The sequence below is a fragment of the Aspergillus alliaceus genome (assembly GCF_009176365.1).
Source record: "Aspergillus alliaceus strain CBS 536.65 unplaced genomic scaffold BDW43scaffold_42, whole genome shotgun sequence".
In the NCBI taxonomy this organism is placed as follows: Eukaryota; Fungi; Ascomycota; class Eurotiomycetes; order Eurotiales; family Aspergillaceae; genus Aspergillus; species Aspergillus alliaceus.
The window spans coordinates 287214-300702 of NW_022474725.1; the positions used below are offsets into that span (position 1 = coordinate 287214).

Here is a 13489-nt window from a genome sequence, read left to right on the forward strand (position 1 = left end):
GTTTGGAGGCCCGTTCGGGTTTCCCCTTCAGAAGGGACTTCAGGGGAGGCACACCAATACAACCTAACACTGAGAAACTTGTGGCTGGCTGACTTGACCTCTGGGGCGAGCTGAAATAACTCCGTGATCGTAACCACCACTCGCATAAAGCAAATCTGTCATGGTTCTGGATGCATGGTCCTGGAGGGGAGAAAATATTAACAATCCCAAAAGAGAAAGAGCTTAAGTGGCGTGTTATGCCGGGGCTCTTCAGCTCCCCCTCATCAGCTATCCACTGATATCAAAGTATGTCCGTTAGCCGAGGGGCAAGGGCAGGGTTGATCTAGCAATCTACCTAGCAGAAAGACTACGGACAGCATTGTGGCAACTTGATTCAGCTTTCACTAGTTAGTCGATGCACAATTTTCGAAATCGGTAATCCGAGTTCAGTGCTTGAGAACATCCCTGTTGAGGATATCGAACAAGAAAAGTGGACCTATCAGGGTGGGATTGCAGTATATAACCAGAGGAGGATCACTCTGCTTCTACCGTGATCAGAGATCAAATTATTCCTCCTTATAAACCTTTCAACTCATCTATAAGTCGTTATATTGCCTGGCTCCGTGGTATTGACATCACCCTAAGGGTAGCAGTTCCATCATGGGCTGGTTAAGCACCACGACTAAGTCGTCCTGGAACCCCTTCAGTACGGGCTCCTCGGGCTCATCATTAGGTAAGCCTCTTCAAAATCTTCGCATATAATGGAAGATAATATTGATGATTGTAAAGCCAAAGCTATCTTGCCCGGGTCTTCGTCGGGAAGCAGTGGCTCTTTGGCATCGCTGGCCTTCGGTAACAAAGACCAAAATTGGTTCCAAAGCCTCTTGGGCAAGTTTGGTTTTAACGGTGTTCTCGCTACTATACTCAGCTTCTTTCTCTATGCCTTGTATTTGAAGTTCGTGAAAAAGGATCAGAAAGGTGTGCGGGCCTTTATCAAAAGCAAGGCTTCCCAGTATCTCGGCAAGATACCAGGTCTCAAGAAGCTCTCCTTCCTGAAAGGTCACCTGCCTTTGGGTAAGCTTCCAAAGTCTCTAGTTCCAAAGGCGACCGAGTCTGCGCTCGGAAGCATCGCTGGTGGTAGCGGCAGCATACTGTCAAAGCTCAATCCTCTTAACTGGAAAATTTCCAACAAGCGGAAGATTGCTGAGGAGGAGGATGATATGAAGTATCAAGCAGGTGAACCATATGGAGATCCTGAAGTCTTAGCTCCTACCCTGCGCGATGATCTGAAAGCTGTCGGACTCAAGGCAGGCGTTCAAGACCTGAAAGTGCTCTTGGATGTCGTCAAGAATAAGGGCAAGCCTATTGATGATAGGGACCTAACTGTAAGTTTCTTGAAGTCCTAGCAAATATCTGTCATTAACATGGACCTAGATGGAAAAATTGATTGCTATCGTCTCATCCCTGCCTCGAAACTCCAAAGCGAGGGAGAAGTTGACCGGCGTGCTGATTGATACACTCTGGCAAAGTCTGCCCCATCCGCCCATGACTTACCTTGGTAACAAGTATCAATACCGTTCACCTGATGGAAGCTTTAACGTGAGCTAAAAAAAAAAGAATGCTTGGTTGTCCTCCTGAAGTCCACTAACCGCTCTACTAGAACCCTCTTCAACCGGATTTGGGCAAGGCGGGTAGCCCCTATGCCAGAAATGTTCCAAAACTGAAGCATATGCATGGTGTTCCGCCCGACCCTGGCCTTCTTTTTGACTGTAGGTCTTGGGCTGGCTGCATTACCGTTTATCATATACAGACACTGATTCATCTAGTGCTCATGGCTCGAAGCGATGAAACTTTCAAGGAGAATCCAGCTGGTCTTTCATCCGTGCTTTTCTACCACGCAACTATTATTATTCATGGTAGGACAAACGGCCTTCAGTATCTGGAGCACTCAGCTTACATGGACCAGATATTTTCCGGAGCAATCGGTTTGATCCCAATATCTCTGACACTTCTTCTTACCTTGACTTAGCCCCGTTGTACGGTTCCAGCCTAGAGGATCAATTGAAGGTTCGGTCCATGGTCCACGGTTTACTCAAGCCAGACACCTTCAGCGAGAAACGACTCATTGGAATGCCCCCTGGTGTAAATGCAATTCTCGTGATGTATAACCGTTTCCACAACTACGTGGCCGAGAACCTGCTCAAGATCAACGAAGGAGGACGGTTTACCTTGCCTCCAACCAAAACGGAGGAGGACAAAAAGAAGGCGCTCGCCAAGCAGGATGAGGACTTATTCCAGACTGCTCGCTTGTAAGGACTCAGAACCACTCAATCGCTCGAGGCATACGCTAATTGAATGGTTTCCTTAGGGTTACTAATGGTCTCTACGTTAACATTTCTTTGCACGATTATATTCGAGGCTTGGCGAATGTTCATCATTCATCGAGTGACTGGACACTTGATCCTCGAGTTCAAATTAATAAGATTTTTGATTCTGAAGGCGTTCCCCGAGGGATTGGCAACCAGGTGTCTGTCGAATTTAATCTCTTGTACCGTTTCCATTCTATCATCTCTCGTCGCGATGAGAAGTGGATGAACGAGTTCTTTGCAACTATCTTTGGTGATAAGAAGGTCGACCAGCTTACTCCACAGGAATTCATCCAGGGACTGTATCGCTTTGAACAGAGTATTCCCGAGGACCCCAGCCAACGCGAATTTGGCGGACTCAAGCGTGGTGAAAACGGCAAGTTCAGTGACGCAGATTTGGTACAACTGATGAAGGAAAGCATGGAAGACCCTGCAGGTTGCTTTGGTGCCAGGATGGTTCCCAAGGCCCTCCGCGTTATCGAAATTTTGGGTATCATTCAGGCAAGAAAGTGGCAACTGGCTTCTTTGAATGAGACACGAGATTTCTTCAAACTTAAGCGTCACGAGACTTTCGAAGATGTTAATTCGAATCATGAAATCGCTGATCTTCTGCGCAAGCTTTATGATGATCCTGATATGGTTGAAATGTATCCAGGACTGTTCCTCGAAGATATCAAGCCGCGCATGGATCCTGGTAAGCTTCCTTTGCCATCCAAATTTGAAATCATTATGTTTACAACCACGGTAGGCCACGGCGGATGCACACCGTACACTGTTGGAAGAGCTGTGTTTAGCGATGCTGTCACGCTTGTTCGATCGGATCGGTTCCTCACTATTGATTACACGGCCTCGAATCTTACCTGCTGGGGCTACAACGAAGTTCAACAGGATTATGACATGTAAGATCACTCTGCTTCATCCATTTCCACGGGGACTAACAAATGTTCAATTTAGTCTTGGTGGCTCGATGTTCCATAAACTGTTCCAGCGCGCCCTTCCCAATTGGTTCCCGTACAACTCGTTGCACATCACCCAGCCTATGTACACAAGAAAGATGAACGAACAGATTGCCCGGGAGATCGGCACGATCGATGAGTACACTCTCGATGACCCTTCTCCGCCCCCCAAGACTGTTATTGTGACTAAACATTCCACAATCACCAAGCTCTCAAAGGACCAGGCCAATTTCCGCGTGATCTGGGCCAAGTATCTGAATGAGATGATCCCTGGTAGAGACCTCAGTGGCTACATGTTGCTGGGCGACAAGCCGGCAAATACTGCGCAGAAGGTTCTCGTGAAGGAAATTCTCTACAGTCCTGCTGAGTTCGTGCAGTTGCTATCTGAGACAGCGGTATCCGTGGCCAAAGAGCAACTTGCCGCTGAGACCTTGAACTTGACACCGGAGTTGCATCAAGTTGACATTGTCCGAGAGTAAGTGATTGGTTTTATCCAAAATAATAATCGTCCCTGTTCTGAGCGAGGTCGAATCTGGGATTTCTGGACTAACATGTCTCTAGCGTCGCCATCCCTATGTTGACTAGGATTCTGGCCGATCTTTTCTGTCTGGACCTTAAGACCTCTGAGAACCCGAACGGTACCTACAACAATGCAGAGCTATACAAATATATCATCGACGTGCGTATATTTGGCTTCAATAATGATGACCCCGGATTGGCTTTGCAACGCAGAAAATGGGCCCGTGAAGGTGCAGAATCTCTCACCCGAACCACATTGAAGGTAGTGTCAAACTTGCCAGCTTCAGAGAAATCTGCAAAGGGAATTGTGAAGGGAGCCGTTTCTACAGCCAAGGGTATTGCCTCGAAGATCCCTCTCGTTGGCAAGCTCTTTGGAGATGGTAAAGGCGTTGAAGAACAGTCGACGAGCGGCTCGCTGCGCTGGTACGGATACAATGTCGCCAAAGAATTGATCGCCTCGGGAAAGACTGCTGCAGAGGTCGCGGACATCAGTTGGATGAACGCTGTTGGCGGTGTCGGTGCGACTGTTGGAGTAGTTCGTATACCTGATCTTCAGGCTATTTAGTCACTGTTTGACTCTCAGCTGACGTGTATACGGTCTAGTTTACCGATGTCCTCAGCTATTTCCTCCAGGCCGAGAACTCCCAGCACTGGGAAGAAATTCAAAAGCTTGCTGCCGGCTCGGATGTGGACTCTGCAAACAAGACGCTGCGGCAGTACGTCCTCGAGGCCCAACGCCTGACCAGCAGCCAACGAAGCATCCGTCTCTGTGCGGGCAAGGCCGTGATTGATGGACAAAAATTCGAACCTGGTAACCTGGTCGTCTGCTTGCTGGTATGATACAGCCGGGAAAGAGCTTGATAAAACGAATGCTAACTTGATACATTAGGGTGCGGCAGGCAAAGACCCCGATGTTGTCCCAGATCCAGAAGCATTCAAGCTTGACCGGCCATCGAGCGCGTACATTCACTTCAACGTCGGACCACACGAGTGTCTCGGACGAGAGATTGCATTGTCTTGCATCACTTCTCTTCTCCGTGTCAGTGCTGGCCTGAAGAACCTCCGAGCAGCACCCGGTGAAATGGGAATTCTGAAGAGCATCACCACTAATACAGATAAGCACTTCCTGAACGATAGCTGGTCTTCTCTTACCGCCGATCCAACCAGTAAGTTCCCTGGATCTACCGCTTCTGGTCTGTACTAAGTATCCCCAGCCTGGAAAGTCCACTTCGAAGGCCACGGCCAGGGTATCCACCATCCCCCGAAGACCCCAGTCACCGCAGGCCGAGATCTCAACGCCCTATCCAATGCCCTGAAGAAGCAGCATCAGGAAAAGTTACAAGAAACCATCTCCAAGGCCGCCAACGGTCTCACAGCTCCTTTAAAGGGACTCATCCCATCTAGCGGCGCCAGCAACGGTGCCTCCACCCCAGGCCAACTGCCGCTACCTACCAGCCCCTTCCAAAACGGCAATGGCGTCGCAAACGGCAACGGAAACAGCCACCCGAACATCCTTCATCAAGCAGTCTCCTCGGCCGCAGCAATCCCCCAGCACACCCTAAGCTCGGTCCATGATGTTACCCACCATGCCGTCAGTCATTTGCCGGGTGGCCAGCAGGTCACTGACTTCACTCACGGGTTAGCACACCCTTTCTCTGGAGCCGTGTCTCCTGGTCAAACTGCCACTCAGCCCCAACAGGGGAACTGGTTCTTTCTCCCACACGGGATGGAAAATGCTGCCAAGCAGGTTCCGGGACATCTTTTTGGGCAGACAGCATAAGTGGGTGAAGATTTACTTTGCTGGACTTGAGCTGTATGAGAAGTGGAGGACACGGTGGGATCGGTATATAGCTTAGCTTTAGGGGTGTGGTTATTATTAAGTTGGGTAGTAGCAGAATTCAAGTTTTTGGTGTTATTGTTTCTTCACTTTTGGACATTCTACCTCATCAGGCCGTCTCGTGTGAGATCTTAGTAAGGATGTAAGAAGCCCAGTACTATCACCCAATCTCTAGAGCCATTACTAGTATACGAAAACACTACTCGAATTTCCTCTTAGGGTCCATTACTACTAGAAACAGCTACGACATACAACTCTTAATATATGCATACGAAAATACAACACACTCCAGAATTCATCCTATCACACAATTCTAACCCCACCCCCCCCCAATCACCCAGAAAAGTATATCCAATCAGACCAAAATAAATGATCAACTTCAACTTCTCGCCATTAACAAAGATTATCCACCCACAATAGCCCAATCTGATCTCTCAAGCGCCGCATGCACAAGGTCGCACCACGCATGTCTGTCCACTCCAGCTCTTCCCGCCCACCAATCACAGTTTGATCGTCAGCGCTGGGTGAATGGAACTGGACCAATCAGGAACAACTTTTACTGACTACATCGCTGTACGGAGAACGTTTGACTAGATAGTCTGTTGGTTTGGCCTTGCGAGAACATGGGTTTACCTAGGTAGAGAGGCTGTGATCTGCGATGCAGGTCTATGTATTGGATCGCATTGCATGCATTGCATTGTGTTGTGAGGGGTAGGATTGCCACGCCATGACGCGCAAGATTGTAAATTAGAGGCTGGGTTACCCATTGGGGGAAGGCCGAGCTGAGCTGAATGGTGATTGCAGGTATGGGTACCCGGCTTTTGCTACTCGCGTCCGATCTTGTGATGTCTCGCCAATCATGATGGTAAGTGGGCGTTGTGTAGGTGCAGAGATCTGCATGGATGATGGTGATAATGGATTTGGGAAAGAGGGGAAGTCAAAGAAAAAGCAAAGTAAGTGTACGTTTAACTCGAGTTCGGACATGAGATGAGTTGATCCTGGGCGATTAGGGTATAAATGGATCCTAGAATACCTTCTTTTCCCTGGCTATATTCATCAATAGTAAGAATTCTCTTCTATTTCATTCTTTCCAACCAATTTAATTAATTATCTCAGACGGATATAAAGTTACCATGGTCGCATTGACAGCAGCGATTCCTCCTGCAACGGAACTCCTTCATGTGGACGATACCATCGGATACCGCTGGGTTCTGTCGGACACCGAACGTACTCATATTGCGTCTATGTTGAAGACGGATGGTATGTCTTCTTTTATCTCTCTTTTGCTTCATTCTGTAGTCAACACACAGACACACACACACTCTCTCTCTCTTTCCACGAACTAACTACTAAAACAACAGCCACCTCCATAACCCTCCGTGGCAATATAATGGGCCAGGCGCGTCGAGTCTGCACAAACTGCGGCAAGCACTCTGGTCTCGATGACCTCGTCCACAACGCACTAGCACTAGGCGTCCACAGCGACGCCTTCATGCTTGATATCCTGCAGAACGGACCCAATAATCCCAGTCCGGCCCATGCCTTGCTCTGCTCGAACTGCGGTGAACAGCATGAAAGGGGGTTCTATTGGATTCCTTCAGTGTCGTGGATTTAGGCGTTTATTGATTCCGTCTTGTCTTTGTGGGAGGGGGTGGGTTGGTCTTGTTTTGTCTTACATAGTTGGAATTGGTCTATGTTGATAGTAGTTAGTTATTGAGTTTGTGTTAGGATGGATCTTTGCGTTGTTTGAAAAATGTGACTTCAATGTGTAGAGTTTTGCTATTCATAAGCTCAGTAAGATGAATTGAATCGGTCCAGAAAAATCGCTGACCCTATATCTGGCACTCAATAAGTAAGATACTATAGCACATGATAAAAAGAATTCAGGAATCCGTGTGCCACTTTTATTAGCAAATTGGACGTTGAAAATCTTCTCCACGGAGAAGTAAAGTAAACATGCCACCCAGACCCATAGTATAACCCTCAAGAAAACGCCGATGAACACCAAAAAAAGCCACCGTACGCTCATGTTTCCATGGCATCGCCCGCATGTGACTCGCCATCTACGACTCCCAGTAACTTGGCATATGGTACCGTTACCCGCTGGAGATCGCGGTGTTTGCCTGTGCAATGTCAGTATCAGCACCAGGCTATCAGTACAACCCTCGGGGAGAATAAATGCCTACCCAGTGAGAGGATGACCTCCTTCAATAACACCTCCCGCGGCCAGCCACAGAGGGTCTCTGAACTTTCTAGCCAGTTTCGATCTTCTTGTTCGTTTTCCTGGAGGCGCCGGACGGCCCCTTCTTCATCTTCCTCAAATAATCCACCAATTAAGCCCTTTAACAACTCTTCGACCTTCGTCCGCAGGCCCTCCGCTCCGATCCGTTTGGCATACATCGAGAGGTACAGCCGGAACTCCTCCTTGGCCCCGAGGGACAATGCTGCCGCAAGTCGGTTCTCCAGGTGAGCAATAGACACGCTCGACTCGAAACTCTCGTAGCCTTCCCGGGACAGAAGAACCTTGATCAATCGCTGGAGGAAGTATGCTCGTCCGCGGAGTAGGGTCTCGCTAGTCGTGTTGCGCTCCAAGAACGGGATAATACCGGCGGACACGGCAGCCTTCGCGTCTTTGTCTTTCGTCGAATCGGCAGACTGAAGGTTGCCCACCGGCGCTTCGGTGGTGTTCCAGTACTGGCTGCCAACCGCCCACCAGGCCTCTGAGATCCGCTGCCATGTATACATGGACGGCGAATAAGCATAACCCTCCCCATTTGACAAGGCGACCACGATTCGGCCTTCGGAATTGACCCGCGCATTGGTGATCGCCGGCGCGGCTGAGGGATGCGCGCCCAGGGTGTGGATTGCCGCATCCAGTACCGGTTGAAGGGAGATGGGCGGATGGGGCGAAGAAAGGTGCTTAACATTCCAGACATAACACATTCCAACAGCCGATATGCAGAGGATCCAAGGACCATTGCATTCCAGGATTACCGGCTGTGCCTCAAGGACAAGCGCGCTAACGAGGCGACGGCCGGCTGGGCTCCAGATGTAGACTGATCCGTCTTCGCAAGACGCAGCCCACATGCTCTGGTTACCGGTCACAAGGAGCACAGTCCGTGGAAGAAAGTCTTGCCACACGGGCTGCTCGCCTCGTAGCAAGGTGAGCCGCACTGGCTCCCGGTCCACTGCGCGGCCGGTCAAGCTAGCGGGAGATGGGTTACGAGCTTCAAATACAACGTCAACACGGGATTTACTAGACTCTCCCGACGCACTCGGCGGTTCAGTCGGCTTCCCATTAGGATCAATGGCTCGCACGATCTGACTTCGGACTTTTGGCACAGCCAATCGTACCTGGCTCATAGCCATACAAGGATTCGTCACTGCAGGTCGGATGAACTCTGGGGTTGGTTGCTGACCGGTAGAAGCGGGTTCGGGTCGTGCAGGGAGAAGGCCATCCGGGGTGTTCACAAGCAGAGGGGTAGCGCCATTCTGGCTTGCCAATGCCACTCGCTTTTCCACATGTCCATCGTCGTCGTCCTCAGGCTGAGCGAGCTTACGCTTATTCCCAAAGAGTAGAGTAGCGAGGCCCCCCTTGGGTAAGCCATCAAAAGGCTTAGAGAGATCGACAATAGACTGCGGTGTGTCGGCCTTCACTTGGTTGCTAACCGAGGCCATTAAGCGAGCTTGGGGCAGAGAAGACTCGGCTGCACCTGCGCCAGACACTAAGAGAGGCGCAATGCGCTTTTTGCCCTCCTTGGTGTATGTGGGACGTTGCTTCAGCCTTTCAAGTTTTGCTTGATACGGATCCGGCTTCTCTGGCTCTGGGGCCGACGGCGTTGCGGTTCCATTTGTTTGGTTCTTCTGTGCGTCTGGAGCTGGAGACGATGCCCGTGCAGGGGTCGCGGTATTAGAAGGTAGAGGCGCGGGCTTTCCATTGGTCATATTATCCGCCTGATCATCGCCCATCAGGGCTCCCATTCGCCCTTCCACGCCTTTGATCTCCCCAGCCTTGCTCTTCTCCTCGAGCAACAATCCATCCGGAGTCTCTGTGATACCGGCGCCTTTTCTGTTAGTACCAAATTTGGTGAGCGATTTCTCATTCTCCTCCATAGCCGTTGCGTAGCCCAGATCACCGTCCTCAAATCGAACTGCCAGTATCGTGCCATCCAATGCGGTTGCGTAAAGACATTTTCCGTCGGGGCTCCAAGCCAGATCGGATAGAGATTTAGCCGCAAGCTCCTGGGCAACCACAATTGGCCTGGGGTTACTGGTGATCCAGATGCTTAGGGACTTATCTCCTCCGGCGCAGGCTATTACGGTGACCAGGTTTTGTGCGCCATGTTGGTTATCTGTTGTCTGTTTGTCGATGGCATACAGCCGCGGGGAAAATGCACAAACTTCAACCGGGGCTTCGTGTCCGATCAGGTTGATGTCCCCATCCCAAGATCCACGGTTGATTATCGCAACGGAACTGACCGGTCCGTTGACCGCATTTGCAGCGGCGATGTGCATACCGTCGGGCGACCAAGAACATCGACGGAAATAAGCAGTCAAGGGGGAGTTGGCGAAAGGGGCGGAGATGGTCTGTTCAAGAACAAAATTGTTCATCTGGTCATGAGCGGTCGAGTTCGGAGCAGGAGAGGTGAACCGGAAAATTCGGACAGTGCGATCATCGCTTGCCGTAGCAAAATACTTATTGGCTGGATCGAAAGTTATCCCCTTGACATGACTCTGGTGTATGGATATCGTCTTCAGCTTTTCGAACGTATGTCCTGACCACACTACCACCTTGGAGTCCAGGCCCACAGACACCAAGATAGAAGAATCGTAGGACCAGCCCAAATCTTGAACATCATTGTCGTGGCCTATCAGTCTCCGAACCGTGCGCCAGTTTTCCACAGGAGGTGCCTCGTTTGACCCTAGGTGCAACGTATCAGCCGCCGCTTGTAACCCGAACAAGCCTTGAGACTTGGAGTTCAACACCCACCAAATGTTGTAGCATGCGACGGAGGGTTCGCATCCAATGTGTAAATACACACAATTTTATCATCCGCTCCGGATGCGAGGTACTTCCCGTTAGGTGAAAACCGAACAGTATGAATCGTACCGGAGTGGTTGCTCATCGATGCCAACTGCTTTGGCTTGCCAACGACTGCAGGGTCTTCGGTATTGCAAATGGCTTCCGTCGACCATATCCGAACGTATCCATCTATAATTCAAGGGTCGAGGTCAATACCAGTCCGATTGAATCCATCGTTTCGCGGCCGAGGGGTATCGTAGGATATGGAGAACCAACCTCCAGCAGCTGTAACTAAACGACTTCCATCGGGTGACACATCGCAACTATAAACTTCGAAATCTTTCCGCTCACCTATAAGATAGCGAAATGTCGCTGTCAGCTATATGGGTGTCGAACAGGTATAGTTGTATGCCATCGTTCGTGAAAGAGAGCACGGTAGGGGACTGAATGTTAGAGCCGGCTAAACAAAAGGGTGAATACCTCCATGCGTCAGCCAAACAGGTTTTATGATATGCATCGCAACAGCTATGTTGCTTCCTTTTGATCCTGTAAGAATCCCTTGTGCGCAGGATCCGGGGGAAGTTGACGTGGATTAAAGATAGATTATTTGGGGCATCGCAAAGCAGCTGTGTGCACAATCATCGGACCCGAGGGTCTCCTTTCTGAGCGAGAAGGGTGGGATTAAATAGACTTGGTATAAAAGATTGACTATCGGGTTCAGGAGATAAAGTCCAGTAACGCGAACAATGGAGTGCGCGCCGATCTTTAGAGAAGTCGCGATCTCCCGAAGAAGTAAAGCGGCAAGTCGAGTGATCTGTGCTTTTCACCTTCTCCGCCTAAGATTCTCAGGCCCAGCACTGGTGCCTTACGGTACGTTTATTCCTATTCAACTGCAACCTACAATTACTATCTCAACTCGTCTACCGTACATAATATACACTTGAACAGAGGTCTCACTCTCCTCAAATAACTAAGGCAATACGCTAAACAGGCAATGGCCACAAAGCTTTTCCCCGAGGCGCTTCTTTTTTAAGCACATTCCTAAAGAAATGTTTTGGCAATTAAAAAAAAAAAAAAATATGAAAAAAAAGACTGAAGAGGAGTGGTGATAAAGATATAATGTGACGGATATAGGTATTTTGTACACATCTGAAAGCAATCGTGCAAAGGTACTAGGGATAACAGTCGACCGGAGAGAAGACGTCAAAGAACCCCTTAAAAAAGACAATATGCCTGTAGAGGGAATAATACAGTTTATCAGTCCATCGCCATAGATTATCTCTGCTGCTTTCCAGTCTCTTCAAACTCGTCTAGCACTTTATCTGCGGCATCGTCACCGAGAGTCTCCTCAACTTTCGGGCTGACCTCAGACGGGTGGGAAGCATGGTCCTGAACAGGATTTACCCCCAGAGTCTTCGCCGCCACATTTTTTGCCTGGCTCTCATTGATGTTTTTATAGATAGCCATGGCATTCGCAACCATTCCACCCAGATCACCAACATTTCCGGGAATGACAACAGAAGTACCCTCCTTGGCCAGTTTGGAGAAAGCATCGACATATTTCTCGGCGACATTCAGACTGACAGCCCCGTGAGCATTCTCCTTTCCAGCCTCAATGGACCGAGCAACAGCGTCAATGCCTCTCGCGGTAGCCTGTGCCTTCAACAAGATTGCTTCAGCCTCACCAGCAGCAAGGTTAATCTGTTCTTGCCGCATAGCCTCCGAAGCCAGGATCACGGACTGTTTCTGACCCTCAGCGATGTTGATCGCACTCTGCCGTTGACCCTCGGAGTCGAGAATCTCAGCACGCTTCGACCGCTCAGCTGTGACCTGGCGATGCATAGCCTCGACAACGCCCTCCGGCGCATGGATATCCCTGATCTCGTATCGTAGACAAATAACACCCCAGTCTTGTGCTGCCTCGTTGATGGCCTGCGTGATATTGGTATTTAATGTCGCGCGCTCCTTCAGCACATGGTCGAGGGTAAGCTGGCCAATCTCCGAACGCATCGTCGTCTGTGCAAGTTGAGAGATAGCATACTCCGCATCCTCCACACCGTAGCTATCATTGACAACACCGTGCGTCAGTCCAGTCCCGACTCCGCACCCAACTTTGAGAAGCACAAAAAAAAAACTCACCTCGCCTTATACGCGTCGAAAACCCTCGTGTACAGCACACCATCCAGCTCCAGTGTGACGTTATCCGCAGTAATAGCATTTTGACTCGGAATCTCGATGGCCGACTCCTTCAAGCTCTTGACGTAAGCGATCCGATCAATAAACGGGGCCAGAACCGCAAGGCCCGGTTCTAAAATCCGGTGGAACTTTCCCATTCGCTCCACGATCCATGCTGTCTGTTGAGGAACGAATCGAATAACCGTGTTAATGGGGAGGGTCGAGCGATTGGCAAAATACGTAGCAGGTGCCCCTGGTTGCGGTCCGGTTCCGAAGTTCAGCAATGATTCAGGCGCAAGTCTCCGAGGTGACGAAGAGACATTTCGTCGAATGTTATTCAAGGTGTGCGTAGATGTAAGTGCGGAGGTAGGAAGACGAGGGTTCTGGAGTAAGCGGGACGTAACTGCGTTGGAGGAGGACCGCAGCAGTCTCGTAGACTGCCTAGAGGCCACATCCATTGTGATATACTGGGACGTGTGGATCGATCTCTGTGAAGCAATGGTTGTGTCGAGACAGTTGGACGCTGGAGACCGATCTGGGGCGGGTGAAGCTTGAAGCTACGGGTCACTTGCGTCTATGGTGCCTGAGGCATAAAACATGCTGAGTCATCTTATACAATCAGAACGCTGCTCAT

The 13489-nt window shown here is 49.9% G+C and overlaps 4 protein-coding genes across 4 annotated transcripts; 2 read left to right on the top strand and 2 right to left on the bottom strand.

The window, feature by feature from the left end:
• Window positions 1-639: 639 nt before the first annotated feature.
• BDW43DRAFT_321472 (peroxidase/cytochrome P450 family protein) lies at window positions 640-5632 on the top strand (the record flags this gene model as incomplete). The annotated part of the gene is made up of 13 exons (XM_032049334.1): window positions 640-712; window positions 769-1364; window positions 1414-1578; window positions 1640-1748; window positions 1806-1895; window positions 1946-2288; window positions 2348-3039; window positions 3094-3244; window positions 3300-3776; window positions 3863-4355; window positions 4424-4654; window positions 4710-4986; window positions 5035-5632. The coding sequence occupies 13 exons, from the start codon at window positions 640-642 to the stop codon at window positions 5598-5600; spliced, it is 4263 nt and encodes a 1420-aa protein (XP_031897365.1). The 3' UTR covers window positions 5601-5632.
• Window positions 5633-6241: 609 nt separating this feature from the next.
• BDW43DRAFT_285633 (RBP protein) lies at window positions 6242-7409 on the top strand. The gene is made up of 4 exons (XM_032042957.1): window positions 6242-6610; window positions 6668-6719; window positions 6774-6917; window positions 7019-7409. Exons 3-4 carry the CDS (start codon window positions 6791-6793, stop codon window positions 7270-7272), a joined length of 381 nt encoding a protein of 126 aa, XP_031897366.1. The 5' UTR covers window positions 6242-6610; window positions 6668-6719; window positions 6774-6790; the 3' UTR covers window positions 7273-7409.
• A 15-nt stretch (window positions 7410-7424) lies between these two features.
• Window positions 7425-11445, bottom strand: hir1 (putative histone transcription regulator Hir1). Its single transcript, XM_032042958.1, has 5 exons — window positions 11161-11445; window positions 10957-11031; window positions 10648-10869; window positions 7844-10579; window positions 7425-7780 (listed from the first exon to the last, which is right to left on the bottom strand). Exons 1-5 carry the CDS (start codon window positions 11195-11197, stop codon window positions 7683-7685), a joined length of 3168 nt encoding a protein of 1055 aa, XP_031897367.1. The 5' UTR covers window positions 11198-11445; the 3' UTR covers window positions 7425-7682.
• Window positions 11446-11724: 279 nt separating this feature from the next.
• BDW43DRAFT_285643 (SPFH domain-containing protein) lies at window positions 11725-13370 on the bottom strand. The gene is made up of 2 exons (XM_032042959.1): window positions 12820-13370; window positions 11725-12742 (listed from the first exon to the last, which is right to left on the bottom strand). Exons 1-2 carry the CDS (start codon window positions 13311-13313, stop codon window positions 11956-11958), a joined length of 1281 nt encoding a protein of 426 aa, XP_031897368.1. The 5' UTR covers window positions 13314-13370; the 3' UTR covers window positions 11725-11955.
• Between the last annotated feature and the right edge of the window lie 119 nt (window positions 13371-13489).